The following is a 22,566-nucleotide window of genomic DNA, read 5'->3' as shown; positions in this document are numbered from 1 at the left end:
GTTAGCAAGGTCAATTTCGGGGAGAAAGGGACTACCTCACAACCCGCACTACTGTTGGTCTCATCACACGGTTGCATGGTTTGGTAGTTTTCTAATCCTATCGGGTTGTTTTCTCTCCAGCCAAGAGTTTCTTAAACTCCTGAAAGTTTCAGGCAGTGCTTTGAAAGTCACATCCTCCGCCCTTACCCAACAGCACTTATTTAAACACCTCAGTCGTCAGTTTCCCGTAGCGCAGGAAAACGGCAGCAGCAGAGGAGGTAAGGCCTGGGTGCACATCCAGGGCCACACCCAGACCCACTACCGGGGCTTGCACACGCCGGCCGCTCAGGGGCCTTTTCTGCCCTCAGACTCCAGAAACACGGTTCCCTATTGGCCAGGCCTGCACCAGGGCCCGCCTTCTGGAAGTTGCAGGGCGGCCTCCTATCTAACCCCGAGTGGCGGCCTCCGTGTGGGGCCACGGGGCTGAGAGCGGGAAGTGGGCTTCATTCTGTTCTCAGCAGACGAGGTTAGGGGTACGAGAGCCCTCCTACAGCGAGGTCAGGCCTGGAGGCTGGATTAGGACGGTCGCAAGACCCTTTGTCTGCTCGCCCCGGCGAAGGGGCGGGGCCGCGCCGGTTCCGCCCCGGAAGCGGAAGTGCGGGCACCCTGGGGTTCTGTCCAGTGAGAGCTTGGCCCGTGCGCCAGCCGTTCCTCCGGCCGGTCACATCTCGCCGTCTTTTCTGCCCGTGTCCCCTCGCCGGCCCCGCCATGCTGTCTCTAGATTTTTTGGACGATGTGCGGCGGATGAACAAGCGGCAGGTGAGGTTGGCCGCCCACTGTTCCCCTTGTCCCTTCGACGCTGCCACTGCGGTGCTCCGCGGACCTCTGGGCCCCAGTGTGAGGGCTGGAGCGGGTCTGACGCCTGAATTATTCCATCTCTTTGTGGGGTCTGTGTCCAGAGGTAGCCTTATCCGCCCCCAGTTTTTAGCCGCTGGCTGATACGGGGCCTTCTAGGGGCGGAGCGGGAAGCCTGGTCTTCACGTTCCATTGCGCCCTGTGAGGCAGGGAAGCAAGTGGAAACCGTAGGGCTCTTTGTAAGAGGGATTTGGGGTTGCTTATTGTTTTAGGCTTAGTAAGGTGGCAAACTCGTGACTTCTCCAGTCGCAGCGACTTCCGATGGATTCCGGCAGCTAGGTTTATCAGTTCACCGCTACTCTGGGATGCTCGGGAAGGCGGTTGTAAGGCCCCCAAAAAGCCGTTTGGCTACTTTGAGCCCGGTACAACCCTTCTAGTACAGCTGGGCCTCAGCGGGCTGTCCTGACTTCCTTGAACCACCTCCGTGTTCAGAGTTGAAACAGTTACTCTCCTTGCCCTTGAGTCCGCTTAGCATTAAGCTATACCTCAGGATCCTCGGGTATACCTCCCAGTATTAGTGATACAGGGATTCTGAAACGTCCATCTCTTGATTTTGTCCTTAAACCTTACTCCGTCTTGAACTTACAGATCATATTCCAAATGGTACTGGGAATATTGTTGTAATTATTTAGTCATTGGAAAAAGTTGCTCCTTTTTGTCTTCTACACCAAGTGTGTCTGTAGAGCCCACTTTTGCTTGCCTGGGACCTTTTTACAGTGTTTTGCTGTTAAGAATTGTCCTGATGTCACTATTAAAGGTTTTTCTCTTGGACTTCTATTATGCACTATTTATATTTACCATTTAGGGAAGAAGATATACAACTTCCCCTTACTCACCTTCAGACCCCTTCTTAGACACGTTTCCTAATTCCTTCAGTCATAATTGATCATTTTTTTTCCCCAAATTGCACAAAACGTTTCAGATTCTCACTTGTATAGTGTTTTTTCATCCATATCTGAATTTCTAGGTGCAGAGACATTGCTTTGAAGAAACTCTTCTTTTGGGCCTACTGTTTATTGTACCCTGTGCTAGGTACAATGAGAGAATTGCAAAGGTAGATAAGACAGATTCTGCCTTCAAGGAGCGTAAATATGTAGAAAATGACTAAGGCAAAACAGTAACTATTTTGAGCTCTTGCTATGTGTGAAATGCTTTATATACCTGTGAGGTAGATAATGTTATTCCCATTATACAAGTGGAGAAAATGAGCAACCTCCCAGAGATTGTTAGGAGGGGATGTGAAGGATTGGATAGCGTGGGGATGGGATGAGGGAAAGTTAAAAATGAGGTTTTACCTGCACATAATATCTGGGGGAAAAAATTGATACTGACTGTAGGTACCGAGAGCTAATTAGATGAAAAGAGGGAAACTAGAAGTTTCATCAAATGTCTGATTAATTTGAGTTGTAATTTTTTTTCCCTATCAGGTTCATAGAGGAATAGTTTAGTACAGTAGACTCCATCCAGGGGAATTCCCTGGTGGTCCAGTGGTTAGGATTCTGCACTTCTACTGGGTGGGGTCTGGGTTTGATCCCTGGTCGGGGAACTGAGATCCCACAAGCCGTGTGGCGTGGCCAAAAAAAAAAAACCAAAAAAACCCAAACCTCCATCCATTTAAAGTGTATCAGTTGATAAGTTTCTACAGTTATATACACCCATTACAATCAAGATACAGAACATTTCTGTCACCCACAAGATCCCTTTGTAGTTCATTTCTTTAGCACTTGGCAACCACTGATTTGCTTTTTTGTCAGTATAGACGGGTTTGCTTTTTTTTTTTAAAATATTTTATTTATTTATTTATTTAGCTAGCTGCACTGGGTCTTAGTTACTGCACACAGGATCTTCATTGCGGCATGTGGGATCTAGTTCCCCGACTAGGGATCGAACCCGGGCCTTCTGCATTGGGAGCGTGGAGTCTTAGCCACTGGACCACTAGGGAAGTCCCTGGTTTGCATTTGATAGAAATGGAATCACAGAGTATGTATTCTTTTGAGCTGCAAGTTTTAATTGATTTTTAACACCTTACTCAAGACTTTTGTTTACGGTATGTAATTTTTATTTTTGTCTGCTTCACAGTTTTCAAAATTAAAGTGTTTCACTACTTTCATGGCATCCAATACACTGTTGCCAGATTATTGTCTTCTCTCCTGCCCTCCAACCTTTAGTAGATCCCATTGCCTTGTAGGTTAAGTCCAAACCCCTTAGAATGGCATTTGACGTAAGTCCCAGTCATTTTACAGTCTGCCATTTCTCACTGTTTCAGTCTTGTCCCAGTTTACTCTTCTTGCCTGTTTCATTTCACTGTGTATATGAACATTATTCTATTCAAACTTTGTGTACTTAACTGTCTTCAGAACTCCCCTTGTATTATTTCTGAGTCTTTGTGGACCGCCCTAGACTATTAGGTGATCTCTAAAGCCCTTTTAGATGTTATGTTAGGTACTATTCTATTTGTCTTCTCCCCTTTGTAGTGTGGCTCTTTTACTGTAGTGTCAGAGCACAGTGTTCCTGAGGTTTTTCTTAATCCATGAAGCCCTGATTGGTAGTTTGCCTGTTTCTGTGGTAAATACTTCCAACATGGTTGATTTCAAGCTGCTAACATGACATCACTGAATGTGGAATTAGGAAGAAATGTGGTAGCATACAACTGTAATTTCCACCTTACAGGTAAAATTAAAACAATAATCTCTAGAACACAGATAATAGTAAAATGTAGTAAAATAGTTAGAAACTGATTTAGAGTATTTATTGACTTTGTTTTTAAAGTAATTTAATTGTACTAATTTTTTTTTACTATATATTTTTTAAATTAATTAATTTATTTTTGGCTGTGTTGGGTCTTCGTTTCTGTGCGAGGGCTTTCTCTAGTTGCGGCGAGTGGGGACCACTCTTCATCGCGGTGCGCGGGCCTCTCACTATCGCGGCCTCTCGTTGCGGAGCACAAGCTCCAGACGCGCAGGCTCAGTAGTTGTGCTCACGGGCCCAGTTGCTCTGCGGCGGCATGTGGGATCCTCCCAGACCAGGGCTCGAACCCGTGTCCCCTGCATCGGCAGGCAGACTCAATCAGTGCGCCATCAGGGAAGTCCCTGTACTAACTTATAATAACACTGTGTTTAAAAACCAGCTTGCAAGATTCCTGAAAATTTAGCAGGTTGGCTCCACCACACCTCTGGTTGTAGGTTAGTTTCTTGATGCCCATTGGTAACCTTTGTGTGCAGAAAAGCCTGTTTAGAATTCTTATATTTAAAAACATAATATTCAATTTGTAAAAGCTAAAATTTTAAAACCAAGTTCTTAAACCTTTCAGAATCAGTTTTCAAATCTTATCCTATTTAAAGTCTAGCCGCTGGTGGGATCTTAGTTCCCTAGCCAGGGATTGAACCCGGGCTCATCTTAGTTCCCTAACCAGGGACTGAACCCGGGCTCTCGGCAGTGAAAGTGCCAAGTCCTAACCACTGGACCGCCAGGGAATTCCCAGATCTAGCAAATTTTAACAATCACTTTTAAGGGCCTTTGAATATTTGGGCTAATTTATAAACAGACATCTTAAAAACATTAAATTTAACTTATAAATTTAAAGAATTTCCTTTTTAAGAGCATCGATTATTCAACAAACACCACTGCATACTTATATAATTTTTATAAATCTGGAGCTTAAGTTCTCCTAAATGTTTCAACATTTGAATGTAAGGTATAAATAGTAAGCTTTCTGATTAAAATAATAAATCTACAATTGATTGTACATTTTAAATTGGAATTACAAACCTGACCTATTACTTTAATATTCCATATTCTCTTAAATTTTACAAAAACTTAAGAGACCAAATATACACGACACCCTTAACATAAAAGTATTAATACTATACATAATTTCCTTTACGCATTTCTGTTCTTAATTATGAATTTTCCTGCAATGAAAAGATGCTTATTCGCTAAATAAGTATGTCATGCCAAGTAATTTTTATATTATTTTCATGTGTAATTCTCTGCTTGCTGAGAATTCTTAATGATCAGAGAATATTGGCCAGCATGTGACTAGATCCATGTTTGAGCCCTGATGGGACTAATCTGACTTTCACAGAATTTCCTTTGTTAGCTCCTCCTTAGGCCTTTTGCATTACTTGATTGAATTTTGCATTTCTTTGGATTTTAACTATCTGTATGTTTTCCTACCTAAATCTGAAGACCTTAGGACTTGGCACGATCCTTTCTTTTTATTTATTTATTTATTTATTTATTTTTAAATATTTTGGCTGTGCCTCACAGCATGTGGGATCTTAGTTCCCTGACCAGAGATCGAACTCCTGCCCACTGCAGTAGAAGTGCTGAATCTCAACCACTGGACCGCCAGGGAAGTCCCTCTTTTTATGTTTTTCAGTCTCTTAGGATTCCTTAACTCTTTTTTTTTTTTTAATTTATTTATTATTTTTTTTTATTTTGGCTGTGCTGGTCTTCATTTTGGCACACAGGATCTTTGTTGTGGCATGCGGACTCTTAGCTGTGGCATGCATGTGGGATCTACTTCCCCAACCAGGCATTGAACCCTGGCCCCCTGCATTGGGTGTGTGGAGTCTTACCCACTGGGCCACAAGGGAAGTCCCTCACTTAACTCTTTTAAAAAAAAAAAAATTATGTATTTATTTATTTATGGCTGCATTGGATCTTCGTTGCTGCACGCGGGCTTTCTCTAGTTGTGGCGAGCCGGGGCTGCTCTTTGTTGTGGTGCGCAGGCTTCTCACTGCAGTGGTTTCTCTTGTTGCAGAGCATGAGCTGTAGGTATGCGGGCTTCAGTAGTTGTGGCTCAGTGGCTCTAGAGCGCAGGCTCAGTAGTTGTGGTGCACGGGCTCAATTGCTCTGCAGCATGTGGGATCTTCCCAGACCAGGGCTTGAACCTGTGCTGTGGCATGCATGTGGGATCTACTTCCCCAACCAGGCATTGAACCCTGGCCCCCTGCATTGGGTGTGTGGAGTCTTACCCACTGGGCCACAAGGGAAGTCCCTCACTTAACTCTTTTAAAAAAAAAAAAATTATGTATTTATTTATTTATGGCTGCATTGGATCTTCGTTGCTGCACGCGGGCTTTCTCTAGTTGTGGCGAGCCGGGGCTGCTCTTTGTTGTGGTGCGCAGGCTTCTCACTGCAGTGGTTTCTCTTGTTGCAGAGCATGAGCTGTAGGTATGCGGGCTTCAGTAGTTGTGGCTCAGTGGCTCTAGAGCGCAGGCTCAGTAGTTGTGGTGCACGGGCTCAATTGCTCTGCAGCATGTGGGATCTTCCCAGACCAGGGCTTGAACCTGTGTCCCCTGCATTGGCAGGCGGATTCTTAACCACTGAGCCACCAGGAAGTCCTGCTCACTTAACTCTTAATGGCTATTGTAGTGATAGATGATTGAATTCTGGATATCTTTGGTAACTTTTTTTTAATGAATTGACCCTCTGGTGAAGCACATATAAGCCTAGATTTTTCCTAGACTTGGACCTAATATGAGTAAGTGTGCTGCGAATAGGAGGTATATACAGCACAGAGGACAGATCCATTACTTTTTTTGATTATTGAAAACTAATCTGGTCTTGTTTAGGATCAGGAAACTCTTTATCACTGGCAGGGTATCAAAATTCAGTAATAAATTGCAAAGTTTCAGTGTAGAAACATCAGTCTCCATTATACACACAAGGAAATCACAAGTAAAATTATGTTAAAAACTGCACTTACTGTCCTTGAATATATTCTTGAGCATCCAAAAATCATTTTTCATCGTGTATAACTTTGAGCAAATCTAGAATACAGTGCCATAGTAAGGATTAGGCATTTACTTGTTATGCTTCTTAGATACTTCATATTTTTTAGGTTTTTTTTTTCCCCATAGTATTCTCTCCATGGACATACAGACAAGCATGATTATTTATTCTCATGCCAGATGGCACAAGCCTCCAACAATAAAGACATATTCCACTTAAGCAGAAATTATGACCATAACTCTTCTTCAAAAGAGTTGTCTTTTGAGACTTCCCTGGCAGTCCAGTGGTTTAATACTTTGTGCTTCCACTGCTGGAGGCACAGGTTGGAACCCTGGTCAGGGAACTAAGACCCTGCATGCCATGCAGCGTAGAAAAAAAAAAAAAAAAAAAAAGAGTTGTCTTTCCTGACTTCAAGGAAGGAGGTCAGGTAGAGTATCCAAACACAGAAGATGTTCATGGGGATAGAATGCTTTGTCTGAAAAATATGGCTTATCGGTCAGGGTTTAGTCTGGAAAGCAGAACCACTATGAATATTTTAGAATTAAGGGATTTATTATAGGAATAAGATTTTATACAATTGTAGGAGAAGCTGGATGAGTCAGGAGTCTAAAACAGAGATGCAGAATCAGAATGTCACCAGTTCTTCTGTAGCACTGTTATGGGTAGATGGAAGCTTGCCATGGAATTTGGGGCTAGATTCCACATCTGGCTGATGGAGTGGAATCACACCAAAGGAGAGTAGATGAAGTCTGGAAGGCTGTTGCTTCTATAGCTCGTTCCTGGGTGTGGAGCAGGGGAATGCGAGGACAAACTGGATTCTGCCAGGCCTTTAATGTCTGTCTCTCACCGTGTCTAACCACGATGACCTTCAGCATAATAGCAGCTGCTCTTCTCTTTCACCTTCTAGGTCTTGGGCAGATTTCTCTTTTGCCAAATCTAATTCAGAACCATACATGGAGGGGGGTTTGGGGAAGCCTAGTTCTAGCTAAGCCAATTTGGCAAAACTACTGTAGTTTTCAAAACTATTATAGTCTACCCTTTGTCAGCTCAGCATTTATACACACCTCTTTTAATCATATTTCACTTTTCAAATAAAGATAAAAGCAAGATTATACTTCTGTCTAATATGCAGCTTTCCTTTGTTTCTGTAATTGGCTACATGGTTGTAGCTGTCATCTTTCTTCGTAACCATTTCACATTCCTTTTGCTCTCGGCAAGAACCTAAGTTGGTCATAGTTTCTTGTCTTATGGCGTGACCCAAACCTTGATTATTAAAGGGTAATGTCATGAGGAGTCCTGCCTGAACTGGATTGTTATAGTTTTCACTAACTTTTATTGTAAGACATGGAAGTACTAAGAAAGGCCTCAGGGGATTCTTTATATTCCTGTATATTCACTTCCGTCATTATGTAGTAACGAACCTCTGTTTTTCTCTGATGGTCAGGGTCAATCCCCTTTGCCAGTAAGTAACCACCCCGTTCCCTGCATTTTGGTTCACTGGCATGAGTATCCCAAAGTGGCGAGGGGGCAGACTCAACTTCCAGTTTAATGGAACCACTGTGTCTCCTGGTGGAAGGAAATCTCCTTTAGGAGTGAAAACTTCTTTTTCTTTGGCTGCGCTGGGCAGCTTGTGGGCTCTTAATTCCCCGAACAGGGATTGAATCCGGGCCATGGCAGTGAAAGCGCCAAGTCCTAACCACTGGACCGCCAGGGAATTCCCAGGAATGAAAACGTCTAAACCAGCAGAACCCAAAACTATGAGGCTGGGAAGCAGAAATTTCACTAGCAGATTACTAGGGGTAGTAGTGGGAGGAGTCACTTCCATTCCCACCCTTTAATTCTGGACTAGTGAATCCTACTTACAAAGAAATTGGTTGCTGATTAAGAGCATATACCACATACTGTAGGACATTAGACATTATCCCAGCCCAACAAAGTGTTGCTGCTGTCTAGCTGGTACTGTAGCTGTCTTCAAAAGGCCATTTGTATCACTCAGAAGATAGAAACAACACCAGTAATTGAACAGGGAAAAATTAAATACAAAGAATTGTTAACTGGTAAAAGATGCTCAACCACTAAAATTTGTAAAAGAGGACTGTTAAGGTGTTCAGAAATAGCGTATGCAGAAAACATTATTACCTTCTAGGATAAGGGAGTGAAATTAGAAAGAACTAGCAAAATACCTCCCTCCAGCCCCCTTCACCCCTTCTTAACCTGAGATGTAGACCTCTTTGGAGAGGGTGTGGCTGTCACAGGGACATGCAGTGACATTTGCCAGAGCAGTGAGCTGGAGCTGGTCCATAGAAGTGGCCTGCTGGGAGTTTGAGAAATTTGCCAGTGTGTGTGGGCAGGAGCCAGTCTGTGATGGTCTCTGAAGTGAGTAATAGCAGACCTCCGGTACACAGATCCACTAGCTACTGGGTGAAATAAAAACACTCCATGGGAAGAGAAGCCCCTCCCACTCTCTATCACCTTGCAGTGGCCCTGCAGTGCCTTTATTAATAAAACCTAACATCATGGGCTTCCCTGGTGGCGCAGTGGTTGAGAGTACGCCTGCCAATGCAGGGGACACGGGTTCGTGCCCCGGTCCGGGAACATCCCACATGCCGCGGAGCGGCTAGGCCCGTGACCCACGGCTGCTGAGCCTGCACATCCAGAACCTGTGCTCCGCAACGGGAGAGGCCACAACAGTGAGAGACCCGCAAACCAGAAAAAACAAACAAACAAAAAAAAACCTAACATCATTGAGCCAACTGGAAAAGGTGCCCTTGTTTATAGGCTCAGCCTAGTAACACAAAGAAGGATGGATTTGGTGCTGAGAGACAATAAATTGATAATGCCTACTGTTCCACTGTTCTTTTAGGCCCGCCATTTAAGATGATGGAGGACACAGTAAGACCAGTGAAATTCATGACCATGTGCCCACTGTTGTGCTTTAATTACCTATAAGTTCCCTGGTCAGAAGCAGTGTTGTATGGAATACCATGATGCGGAATAAGGCATTCTGTAAGTTCATGGATGGTGGTTTTGACAGAGATATTGAGGACAAGGAAGACAGATCCATATACAGAGTTCATTCTAGATAGAAGAAATTGCTGCCCCTTCCATGATGGAAGTGATCCAGTATCAGGAATGGTGGCATTGTTGGTCTTTGCAGTTGGCAGTCTAGGCACTCATCATTGGCTAGAACCAAACTGGTCTTGGTGAGTGAAAGTCCACATTGCTAACCTTTATCTTGGCTGCTACAGCCACTTTGGTCATGAGTCCATTGGGTAAGACATGGATGGCTAGGGAAAGAGGCCGCTGACATTCACAAAACAGGTAATTTTATCCACCTGATTATTAAGATACTCTTCTACTGAGGTAATTCTTTGGTGGGACACAAATATCTTCACGTTCTGTGTACCTACTTGGAAAGCTCCATCCACATACCTTTTCCCCAAACCTCTTGTCTCTAACTTTACAGTGATGTCTCTTCCAAGTCCCTGGCCATCCAGCCAAATTGCTGGTCACTCTTGAATCAGTGTAAATCCACACCTGTGGCCATCTCTCCTTCCAAGAAAAGAAAACAATTATTGTATCACTTGAAGTTCTGCCCGTGGGAGGATTTCCCTTCATCATAATCCTTTATGGTGAACCCTGAATGGGGATGTCATGGCACAGCTGTCTACTTTCAGTTGGTGCTAGATGGTTCATGTAGAACCATCATCTAAACACCAGGCCTAAAGTCTTCTTTAGTCAGCTGGTCATAGGGAACTCCCCATGGGGCGAGAGGTGTAGCCTGAGAGAGAAGAAGCAATGTAGCATGAGTAGGAGCCATGAGTATCTGAGTCACTTGCTCATACAACTTACTTAGTGTCTTCAGGACCTGCTTGAGCCCAATCTTGTATATACTACTTACAATGGATGATGGAGTACTGCTGTGAATGCCCAACTTTATGGCTTGGTGGATCTGGCAGCATCCAGTTCATGCTGAGGAGTTCAGGTTATATGGTAACTTGGTCTAGTGATCCATGGTCTAGTGTTTAGTCTCTACTAGAATTCAGCAGCTAGCTAGAAGCTGTTACAGAGGAGGAGAATAGTTCTCCAAAGGGTAGCATAGCTTTGCCCCCAAATTCAAAGACCTGTGCTGTTGTTCACCCGTAGAGGACTGCCAGAGGCTCTCCATCTGTCACAGATATTTCAGTTACCATGAGATCTGGGTCTTATGGCCCAAGTGATAGAACAGCTTGCATGGGAGCTTGGACCTGTTGCACAGCCCTCCTCAAAACTGGATCAAAATTGGTTTACTAGGGCAATAGATTGGAGTAGCACACCCAAATGAGGTATATGTTGCCTCCAGAATCCAAAGAGGTTCACTAGGCTTTAAGTTTCTTAGTAGTAACAGGAACCAGATGCAGCAACTTGTTCTTCCTTCATCTTGGAAGGGATATCTTAGCATGACTGGGGCCACTGAACCCCAAGAATTTTCATGGGGATAGGAATTTCTGTGGGATTTATTTCTCACACTCTGGCCACATATGTGTTTTACCAACGTGTCTAGGTCATGAGGTTCAACCACCCATTCTAGTCACTGTGATATCATCAATATAGTGAACATGTTTACTCTGAATGTTGGGCTAATCAAGGTCCCCATGGACCTTTATGATAGAATGCTCTAGAGCTGATTGAGCCCTCAAGTAGGCCCTGCCACCAAAAGCATACTGCTTCTGGTGGTCTTATTTCTCTTGCTACAGGAGTCCTCAGGGATAGGAAACTGTCAAAAACGTGGAATGAGCCTCCTTTAAGTTGGAATTGCTAGACACTGATGATTGTCTTACTAAGACAGGGAACCTAACTTTTTATTTTAATCATCTAGACTTATTAAGAATATGTAACTTTTAGTTTTGATTGGTTTTTCAGTTATTGCTACATGTAGTAGCATTGTTAAGGACTATGATATTCTGCATTACAAGCTAAATTATGGTTTGAGCCTAGAATATCACTTGTAGCAAGAAATAGGAGTGGAGAGGACAGCAAGAGCCAGATCATGGAAGGCGCTGTGTACTCAGAGGTTCAGAATTTATCCTATAGGTAGTGAGAGAAGTTTTTGAGCAGACACCTCAGTAATTTTATTTTCACTTTGCAAACAATAATTATATATAGGTGGATGAATTAGAAGGATACAAGTCTAGAGGTAGGACTCTCAGATTGTTTCAGTAGTCTGGGTAAGAGGAGATGAGACATGAAGTAAGGCAATAGTCATAGAAATAAAGCCAATGGGATGGATGTGAGAAATGTTGGGGAGATAAAATTTAGAGGACTTGGGTGGATGGTGATACTAATCACCAAGAGAATGTGGAAGGAGGAAGAGATTTGAGGAAAAGGATTGAGTTAGCTCTGGATGTGTTGAATTTAAGGTGTCTGTGTAACATCTAGGTGATTTTCAGTAAGTAATTGGATATACTTACCAATTGGATATAATTGGTCTGGTATGGAGAAGAGATTTGGGTGTCATCAGCATATATGTTGTAATTAAAACCATGAATAGACAAGATTGCAGAATGGAAAGAGAAAAGGGCAAAGGTTGGACTCCTAGAACACTTGTATTTAATGGGATGTCAGAGAAGAGGTCAGGGTCTGAGGTCGGTGACATAGAAACCAAGGGATGAGGGAGTTAGAAGAAAGTTAATCAAGTGCCAAGTGACTCAGAAAGACAAGGTAGTTAAAATAAGTTCATGGACTCCCTCTTCCAGGTTTTAAAAAAATTATTATTAATTAATTAATTTATTGATTGATTAATGGCTGTGTTGGGTCTTTGTTGCTGCACGCAGGCTTTCTCTAGTTGCAGCAAGGTGGGGCTACTCTTTGTTGTGGTGCGCAGGCTTCTCATTGCAGTGGCTTCTCTTATTGCAGAGCACGGGCTCTAGGCGCGTGGGCTCAGTAGTTGTGGTGCATGGGCTTAGTTGCTCCGCAGCTTGTGGGATCTTCCTGGACCAGGGCTTGAACCCATGTCCCCTGCATTGGCACGCGGATTCTTAACCACTGCGCCACCAGGGAAGTTCCCCTCTTACTGGTTTTTAATGAATAGTTTAAATAGGTAATAAATTTACATTGTTCTCCCCCACCCCCACAAAAAAGTGAGTGACGTTTTCCTATAGTCTCGCCAGCATTGTGTGTTTTCAGACTTTTAGATTTTTGCCATTCTAATAAATGAAAAGTGGTATCTCAGGACAGTCTTACTTTGTATTTCCCTCATTATCAGTTTGGTTGAACATATTTTCATATGATTTGGAGTTGTTTTTATTTTATTTTCCGTGAACTAGCAGTTCATAATCCTTTGCCTATTTTCCTTTTAGATTGTTGTTATTGATTTCTAGGAGCTCTTTATAGGAAGATTAGTTTTTGGTTTTTTTGTTTGTTTGTTTTTTGCTGTACGCGGGCCTCTGACTGTTGTGGCCTCTCCCGTTGCGGAGCACAGGCTCCGGACGCGCAGGCTCAGCAGCCACAGCTCACGGGCCTAACCGCTCCGTGGCATGAGGGATCTTCCCAGACCAGGGCACGAACTCGTGTCCCCTGCATCGGCAGGCGGACTCTCAACCACTGCGCCACCTGGGAAGTCCGTGATTGCTTTTATTTCACATGATTTTTAAAAATTGTGGTAAAATACACATAACAGAATTTTCTATCCTAACCATTTTTTAAACTTTATTATTTATTTATTTTTTTAATGGAAATGTTGTTGATCACAATGTGTTAGCTGCAGGTGTACAGCAAAGTGATTCAGTTATACACATATATATATGTATCTATTCTTTTTCAGATTCTTTTCCATTATAGGTTATTATGAGATGTTGAATATAGTTCCCAGTGCTATACAGTAGGTCCTTGTTGTATCTTAACCATTTTTTAAGTGTAGAGTTCAGTAGTGTTAAGTACATTCACATTGTTGAGCAACCCATCTCTAGGACTCTTTTTTTTTTTTTTTTTTTTGTGGTACGTGGGCCTCTCACTGTTGTGGCCTCTCCCATTGCGGAGCACAGGCTCCGGACGCGCAGGCTCAGCGGCCATGGCTCATGGGCCTAGCCGCTCTGTGGCATGTGGGATCTTCCCAGACTGGGGCACGAACCCGTGTCCCCTGCATTGGCAGGCGGACTCTCAACCACCAGGGAAGCCCTCTAGGACTCTTTTTATCTTGCAAAATTAGAACTCTGTACTCATTTTAAAACTCCCCATTCTCCCCTTCCCCCAGCCCCTAGAAACTACCATTGTACTTTCTGTCTCTGTGAATTCGGCTTTTATTGATTTTTTTCTCATTATTTGTATTCTGTTTCACTGATTTCTGCTCTAAACTTTATTTCCTTCCTTGGTTACTTTGTGTTTAGTTTGTTATATTTTCTAGTTTCTTAAAGTGGAATCTTTGCTTATTGGGTTAAGGTCTTTCTTTTAGAATATATGTATTTAAAGCTATAGATTTCTCTCCAAGCAGTACTTTAGCTACATTACAGAAATTTTGACATGTTGTGTTTGTTTACACTCAGTTCAAAATATTTTGTAATTTCCCTGTGGTTTCTCTTTGAACCATAGGTTATTTGGGAAAAAATGTTTCTAAGTATGTATTTGCAGATTTTTCAAATTTCTCCAGTGCTGATTTCTAATTTAATTATATTGTAGTTGAAGAAAATAGTTTGTATGATTACAATCTTTTAAAATTGAGTCCCCTTTTAAAATTTGCCTAGAGCCTGGTCTCTGGAGAATGTTTCATGTTTGTTTGAAAAGAATGTGTATTCTCCTGTGTGGGGTGGAGTGTTCTATAGATGTTTAGTTGGTTGAGGTTTCAAGTTTTCTATATCCTTGCTGATTTTCTGTCTTATTCTATCAACTATTAAGAAGAGGATGTTGAAGTCTCTAACTTTCTATCCTGAGATAGATCCTACTTGGTCATAAGGTATATATTGTTTGGTCTAAACATTTACTAAAATGTTACAGATACTTTTTATGTCTATATCCGTGATACCATTCTGTGGTTTTCTTGTAACATCTTTATCTGATTTGGGTATCAGTAATGTTGGCCTTCATAAAGTGAATTGGGAAGTATTCCCTCTTCTGCAGTTTTCCGGAAGAGTTGGCATAGAATTATTATGATTTTTTTCTTTAAATGCTCGGTAGAATTCTTTAGTGAATACTGTCTGAGCCTGGAGTTTTTCTTTGTGGGAAGGTTTTTAAATCGTAAATTCAGTTTCTTTAATAGGTCTGTTCAGGTCTATCTGTTTCTTCTTCAGTGAGCTTTGGTAGGGTGTGTATTTCAAGAATTAATATATTGGTATAAAGGTATTCACAATACTTATTATCCTTTTGATATTTGTATATTAATACATATTAATAAGTATTAGTCTAGTGATGTCACCTCTCTCATTCCTTCCTGATATCAGTAATTCATATCTTCTTTCTTTTTTTCATCATTAGTCTGGCTAACTGATCGCCTCAAAGAACCAACTTTTGGTTTGCTTTTCTTTACTGTTTTCCTGACTTCAGTTTCACTTATTTCTACTCATATTTTTAGTATTTCTTTTTTGTGAGTTACTTTGGATTTCATTTGGTTTTCCTAGTGTTTTAAGGTGGAAGCTTAATTTGGGAAATCCACAAATATTTGGAAATTAAACAGTGCATTTCTAAATAACCCATGGGTCAAAGGAGAATCACAAGGGAAATTGCAAAATATTTTGAACTGAGTATAAACAAAAACATAACATATAATTTGAGACATTTCTGTTTTTCTTAACATAGGCCTTTACTACTATAAAATTCCCTTTACATACTACTTTAGGTGCATCCCACAAATTTTGAAATGTTGTATTTTTATTCTCTTTTGATTTCTTCTTTTACCATGGGTGATTTAGAAGTGTTATTTGATTTCTAAACATTTGGGGGAATTTTTCAGGTATCTTTCTGTTACTGATTTCTATTTTCATTCCATTGTGATTGGAGAATACTCTGCATAATTCAAATCCCTTTCTATTTATTGAGACTTGTTTTGTGGTCTTGAATATGGTCTATTTTGGTGAATGTTCTGTGTGTACTTAAAAGGAATGTGTATCTGCTGTTGTTGGGCAGAATGTTCTGTAAATATCAGTTAGGTCAAATTGGTTGGTAGTGTTGTTCAAATCTTCTCTATGCTTATTGATTTTTTTTGTCTTCCTGCTGTATCAGTTATTGAGAGGGGGTGTTGACATTTCTGACTATAACTATGGATTTGTCTGTTTCTCCTATTCTTTTCCATTATGGTTTATCACAGGATATTGAATATAGTTCCCTATGTATACATTATGCTATACATAAACTTGTTGTTTATCCATTCTTTATGTAATAGTTTGCATCTACCAACCCTAAACTCCCAATCCATCCCTCTCCCTCCCCCTCCCCCTCCCCCCCTTGGCAACCACAAGTCTGTTCTCTATGTCTATGAGTCTGTTTCTGTTTTGTACATAGGTTCATTTGTGCCATATTTTAGATTCCACGTATAAGTGATATCATATGGTATTTGTCCATCTGTTTCTGACTTACTTCATTTAGTATGATAATCTCTAGTTGCATCCTGAAATAGTTTTTTATTGCTATGACTTCAGTTTCACTAAACTTTTCTTCTGTGATGTCTAATCTGCTGTTATTCCATTCTGTGTGGTTTTCAGACAAGATTGGGTGCTTTCAGGGTGGTATGCTGTGTGGTTTTCATTTCAGACATATTCTTTTTCATCTCCAGAGGTTTGGGTTGGGTCTTGGATATATTTTCTATCATCTAAGTCTCTATTTAATGTGCTCAGTCTTTCCCCTACCTTTTATTTTTATTTTTTTTGCCACACCACACAACTTGTGGGATCTTAGTTCCCTGACCAGGGATTGAACCTGGGCCACGGCAGTGAAAGCACTGAGTCCTAACCACTGGACTGCCAGGGAATTCCTGTTTCAAGGCTTTTTTAAAAGGCTTTGTTAGGCAAGTCCAGAGCAGCCTTCAGTCTAAGGTTAATTTTGCGCCACAACTGAGCAATAACTTTTGAGTATGCTATCCAAAGCCCATGTGTTATGAACATTTCCACTCTGGCTGGTGGAAGCAAATTATCCCTGCCCCATATGAACTTTTAGAATTGTCCTATCTGCTCCTTTTAGTTGGTTCTTTTTCCGTCCTTGGTACTTCCCTGAAATGCATGTGCTGATCATTGCTGATCATCACTCAGCTGAAGACTTGAGGAGAGACCCTCTGTAGATCTTTGTGTAGTTCTCATTTCTGTACTGCCCTACAATCTAAGTTGCCTTCACTTCCCCAGACTCCCAGTTCTTTATCCTCAAGTCAAGGAGACTTCTAGCCTCTGGCTACATTTCTGTTTTGCCCTGTGGCCTGGAAACTATCCATTCTGTAAATTGGGGCAATTGTAGGACTCACCTTGTTTCTCCTTTCATAGTCCTATGCTACTTGGACACAGTCACATGTCCAGTGTCTGAAAACCTTTGTTTCATATGCTTTGTCCAGTGTTTTAGTTATTTCAGGCAGGGAGGTAAATTTGGTCCCTATTCCTCCAATTTAGCCTGAATAGCATATATTTGAGATTCATCTGTGTTGTGTGTTTCAGTAGTTCATGTTTTCTATTCCTGAGTAGTTTTCCATTACTTGGAAATGTTGTAATTTGTTTATTCACCTGTTGATGGACTTTTGGGTTTTTGTCTTTTTTTCCCCAATTTGAGGCTGTTACGAATGAAACTGCTGTACATGTGTTGTGTTTTCATTTGTCAGATTTTTAAAAGATTTAATGGATTTTTATTTTATTTATTTTTCCTTATTTATTTTTATTTTTTGCAGTACGCGGGCCTCTCACCGCTGCGGCTTCTCCTGCCGCAGAGCACAGGCTTCGGACGTGCAGGCCCAGCGGCCATGGCCCACGGGCCCAGCCACCCCGCAGCACGCGGGATCCTCCAGGACCGGGGCACAAACCCACGTCTCCCGCATTGGCAGGCGGACCCCCAACCACTGCGCCACCAGGGAAGCCCGATTTAATGGATTTTTAAAAATGAAAATTATCTGGGCTTCCCTGGTGCCGCAGTGGTTGAGAATCTGCCTGCCAATGCAGGGGACATGGGTTCGAGCCCTGGTCTGGGAAGATCCCACATGCCGCAGAGCAACTGGGCCCGTGAGCCACAGTTACTGAGCCTGCGCGTCTGGAGCCTGTGCTCTACAACAAGAGAGGCCGCGATAGTGAGAGGCCCACGCACCGCGATGAAGAGTGGCCCCCGCTTGCCACAGCTAGAGAAAGCCCTCGCACAGAAATGAAGACCCAACACAGCCAAAAATAAATAAATAAATTTTTTTAAAATGAAAATTATCTTATTGGTATTCTGCCTGTTTAGACTATTCAGGAACTTTTGTTATTGTTGTTAATCTTTTAAGATCCTCACTGGGACTATGAGTGACTTTATTGGACCATAATAACAGTGTCTATTCTGAATACACTTCAGTTTTTCCAACACCATCAGTTTCACTTGTACCTGCTGTCTGTGTATCTGCCTCTAATGCCCTAGCTTCTATTGTTGCTTATTCTGTGAGTTAGAAACCAGGGGAATTGTGCTTATGAATTAATGAGTCTCTTACTTTGAGGTCGCGAGGTAAGTGGAATTTAAGACTTAGGCCAACGGCTATTTTGTAGCTCTAAGACACATTTTTGCTTCCATGGTCACTTCTGTCTTTGCTTGAGATGGCTAGAAGTCTGACTTCTATGGAAATATCCTATATGTTGAACTTCAAGTATCTCTTACAAGAACAGGAAATATAATGGTATATTTGATAACTAAAGGGTAAATGCACAGTATATAATTTCCAGATTATGGCTTGTTAAATTATAATATTTAAACTTACTATCAGCTTTATTTTGCTGAATTTTCTGTTGTAGGTTTTTCTTAAATTCTTGTTATTTATTACTTACTGTGTATTTTAAGTTGTCATGTGGATTATTCTAGCCACGGAACTTTTGGGGGAGGTCTCCACACACTACTTCCTAAAAGTGCAAAAGAAAAATAGCACACACAAATCTCCCTATACCATAGCTACCGAAAGGTATTACATAGAGCTTTGACTGGTTTTAATAACATTCTTTTCTAGTTACACCTTGAACACTGAGGGATATAATGTTCCAGTCACTTCTTAGAAAAAATAATGGGGCTATTCAATTCTGTGGTTATTATTCTACATATGTCACAATGTCTTATTACTAGTTAGCTCGATGTGGCCAAATGGTATGAGAAGGTTAGGTAGCTGCCACCTTATTTCTGCCAGTACCCAATAAAGCACTTCTTTCTGTACATTGATTCTGTATATTCATTAGCATTCAGATATAGTGGCGAAGAAAGCAGGGGCTAAGGAGGCAATATGTTTGTCTTTTCAGTAAAGATTTTTGTCACGAAAAAGGGGAGAAAAGAAAGAGAAAAATAGGACATTTTCAAACTTGCTTAGGTAGAATATTTCTTTTAGCAAATAGTGTGCTTCTGTCTAGGTTTTGGCTCACAGACTGACTTAGCAGTATGCAAACAGGCACCTTTTAAGGAACATTTGCCAGTTACATGTATTGAGGGACTTTTAATCTCTTTCGCTAATAAGAATAATGAAGATGATCTTGATGATTAGATGCATTTCACAACAATGATTCTATAGCAAAAAGTAGTATTACATGTCTGAAGAAAAAGAGAAGGGTAATTATAGTGACCTCCTTGCAGGGACAGAAAAAATCACGATTTTTAAGTCTTTCATTTTTCTTTTAAAGAACAGTTAATTTAGGGACTTCCCTGGCAGCCCAGTCGTTAAGACTCTGCACTCCCAATGCAGGGGGGCACGGGTCCCATCCCTGGTTGGGAAACTAAGATCCCACACGCTGCAGGGTACAACCAAAAAAAAGAAGAAGAACAGTTATTTTATTAGATATCGCACACCTGTTCTGACAATGCTACATCTGTGCCCTTCTGAAAATGGAAAGATTATCCTCAACGAAACAGATTTGAACTGGCTGACATGTAGCTATTTTTAGTTTTATTTATTTCAGTGTGAATTTTTTATGTTTTGCTGGAGAAATATTAATATGGTTGATTATGGGATATTGCCTGCTTGGGGTGTTATGTGCTATATGGTATGTTACCTTTTCAAAATCTGGCCAATTCTGAATTACGAAGCATTTCTGACCCCCAAGGGTGTTAAATAAGGAATCATGAAACTATATCTTGTAGTCTTTAGGGAATCCCACAGCCCTTCCTTCAGTGATTCTGGATTGGGACCCATAATCTATTGTCCTAACCAGTACTATAGGTGGCTTTCTTAGCATGGGAATTTTGGAAAATAGAGCCTTTAGCTGAATTCCTGACTGCTAATCCACAGGTTGACCATAATCACTTCTTAGAAGCTAGTTTTCCTACTTTTAGCCTCTCCCACTCTACTTCCTCAAATCTGTCTTTGGAATAAAAAGACCATTTTTTGACTTTTAAAAAGCTACCATCTTGAGGTGGAGTCAAGATGGCGGTGTGGGAAGACATGGAGTTAGCATCTCCCTACAACTAGGGTGCCTGCCAGCTGCTGGTGGCAGACTCTGACGCCCAAGGAGACAGAAGGAACCCCAAAGTGAACCGGTAGGATGTAGGGGGACTGAGGGGGGAGGAGAAGTGGAGGCCAGACAGGATCAGCGCCCCTGAGGCTGGAGAGATCAGGTGAGGCAGGCGGAAGGGGCCCCCAGAAAGAGCAGGAGAGGAGTGGAGGGCGGTTACCCTGCCCATCAGGCACAGGGAGCCTGCTAAGCTCCCAGGCGGGTCCCCTGCTCTCCAAAGCCCCCTCCAGGCCACATGGGTCCTTGAGGGCATAGGATGGAGGCCTGGGATATCAGGAGAGACAGGTGGGAGGGGCCCTCCAGGAGGAGCAAGAGAGGAGCAGAGGGCGATTGCCTTATCCATTCAAGCCCAGGGAGCCTGCTGGGCTCCCAGGTGAGGTCCCCTGCCCTCTGAGACCAGAGGTGGGGACATGCCTAGGTCCCTTCTGTTCCTTAAGCTTGAGCCCCACCCCCCACAGGCCCCAGGGCCTTTTCCAGCCCTGTATGTTCTGAGCATTGACCCCACCCACCGCCCAAACCTTGCCCCTGCTTAGGCCCTGCCCGCAGTCATTCAATGTGATACAATTAATGTGATACACCATATTAACAAATTGAAGAATAAAAACCATATGATCATCTCAATAGATGCAGAAAAAGCTTTTCACAAAATTCAACACCCATTTGTGATAAAAACTCTCCAGAAAGCTCTTATTCAACATAGTTTTGGAAGTTTTAGCCACAGCAATCAGAGAAGAAAAAGAAATAAAAGGAATCCAAATAGGAAAAGAAGTAAAGCTGTCACTGTTTGCAGATGACATGATACTATACATAGAGAATCCTAAAGATGCTACCAGAAAACTACTAGAGCTAATCAATGAATTTGGTAAAGTAGCAGGATACAAAATAAATGCACAGAAATCTCTTGCATTTCTATACACTAATGATGAAAAATCTGAAAGAGAAATTAAGGAAACATTCCCATTTACCACTGCAACAGAAAGAATAAAATACCTAGGAATAAACCTGCCTAGGGAGACAAAACACCTGTATGCAGAAAACTATAAGACAATGATGAAAGAAATTAAAGATGATACAAGCAGAAGGAGAGATATGCCATGTTCTTGGGTTGGAAGAATCAATATTGTGAAAATGACTGTACTACCCAAAGCAATCTACTGATTCAGTGCAGTCCCTATCAAATTACCAATGGCATTTTTCACAGAACTAGATTAAAAAATCTTAAAATTTGTCTGGAGACACAAAAGACCTCGAATAGCCCAAGCTGTCTTGAGGGGGGAAAAAAGGAGGAATCAGACTCCCTGACTTCAGACTATGCTACAAAGCTACAGTAATCAAGACAATATGGTACTGGCACAAAAACAGAAGTATAGATTAATGGAACAGGTAGAAAACCCAGGGATAAATCCACCCACCTATGGTCAACTAATCTATGACAAAGGAGGCAAGGATATACAATGCAGAAAAGACAGTCTCTTCAATAAGTGGTGCTGGGAAAACTGGACAGCTAAATGTAAAAGAAATTAGAACACTCCCTAACACCATACTCAAAATGGATTAGAGACCTAAATGTAAGACCGGGCACTATAAAACTCTTAGGGGAAAACATAGGAAAACACTCTTTGACATAAATCACAGCAAGATCTTTTTTGACTCACCTCCTAGTGAGTCAATGAAAATAAAAAGAAAAATAAACAAATGGGACCTAATGAAACTTACAGGCTTTTGCACAGCAAAGGAAACTACAAACAAGACACAAAGGAAACCATAAACAAGACGAAAAGACAACCCTCAGAATGGGAGAAAATATTCACAAATGAAATCAACGGACAAAGGATTAATCTCCAAAATATATAAACAGCTCATGCAGCTCAATATTAAAGAAACAAACAACCCAATCCAACAATGGGCAGAAGACCTAAATAGACATTTCTGCAAAGAAGACATACAGATGGCCAAGAAGCACATGAAAAGCTGCTCAACATCACTAATTATTAGAGAAATGCAAATCAAAACTACAATGAGGTATCACCTCACACCAGTTAGAGTGGGCATCATCAGAAAATCTACAAACAACAAATGCTGGAGAAGGTGTGGAGAAAAGGGAACCCTCTTGCACTGTTGGTGTGAATGTAAGTTGATACAGCCACTATGGAGAACAGTGTGGAGGTTCCTTAGAAAACTAAAAATAGAATTACCATATGGCTCAGCAATTCCACTACTGCGCATATACCCAGAGGAAACCATAATTCAAAAAGACGCATGCGGGCTTCCCTGGTGGCGCAGTGGTTGAGAGTCCGCCTGCCGATGCAGGGGACACGGGTTC

At 41.8% G+C, this 22,566-nt stretch overlaps 1 protein-coding gene across 4 annotated transcripts in view; it reads left to right on the top strand.

Annotated features, from left to right (window-relative positions):
* Nucleotides 1-395: 395 nt before the first annotated feature.
* Nucleotides 396-22,566, top strand: part of SEC11A (SEC11 homolog A, signal peptidase complex subunit) — a 51,990-nt gene continuing 29,819 nt past the window's right edge. The window contains exon 1 of one of the 4 annotated variants that reach the window (XM_024117244.3): nucleotides 396-798. In XM_024117244.3, coding sequence (XP_023973012.1) covers nucleotides 748-798 — 51 coding nt within the window. In that variant the 5' untranslated portion in view covers nucleotides 396-747. The remainder of the gene's footprint in view (nucleotides 799-22,566) is intronic. The other 3 variants (XM_028495203.2, XM_028495201.2, XM_028495202.2) reach the window with 3 other exon arrangements.

This window comes from Physeter macrocephalus, chromosome 11 (assembly GCF_002837175.3).
Source record: "Physeter macrocephalus isolate SW-GA chromosome 11, ASM283717v5, whole genome shotgun sequence".
NCBI classification, from domain to species: Eukaryota; Metazoa; Chordata; class Mammalia; order Artiodactyla; family Physeteridae; genus Physeter; species Physeter macrocephalus.
This window is presented reverse-complemented; position numbering and strand designations above follow the sequence as displayed.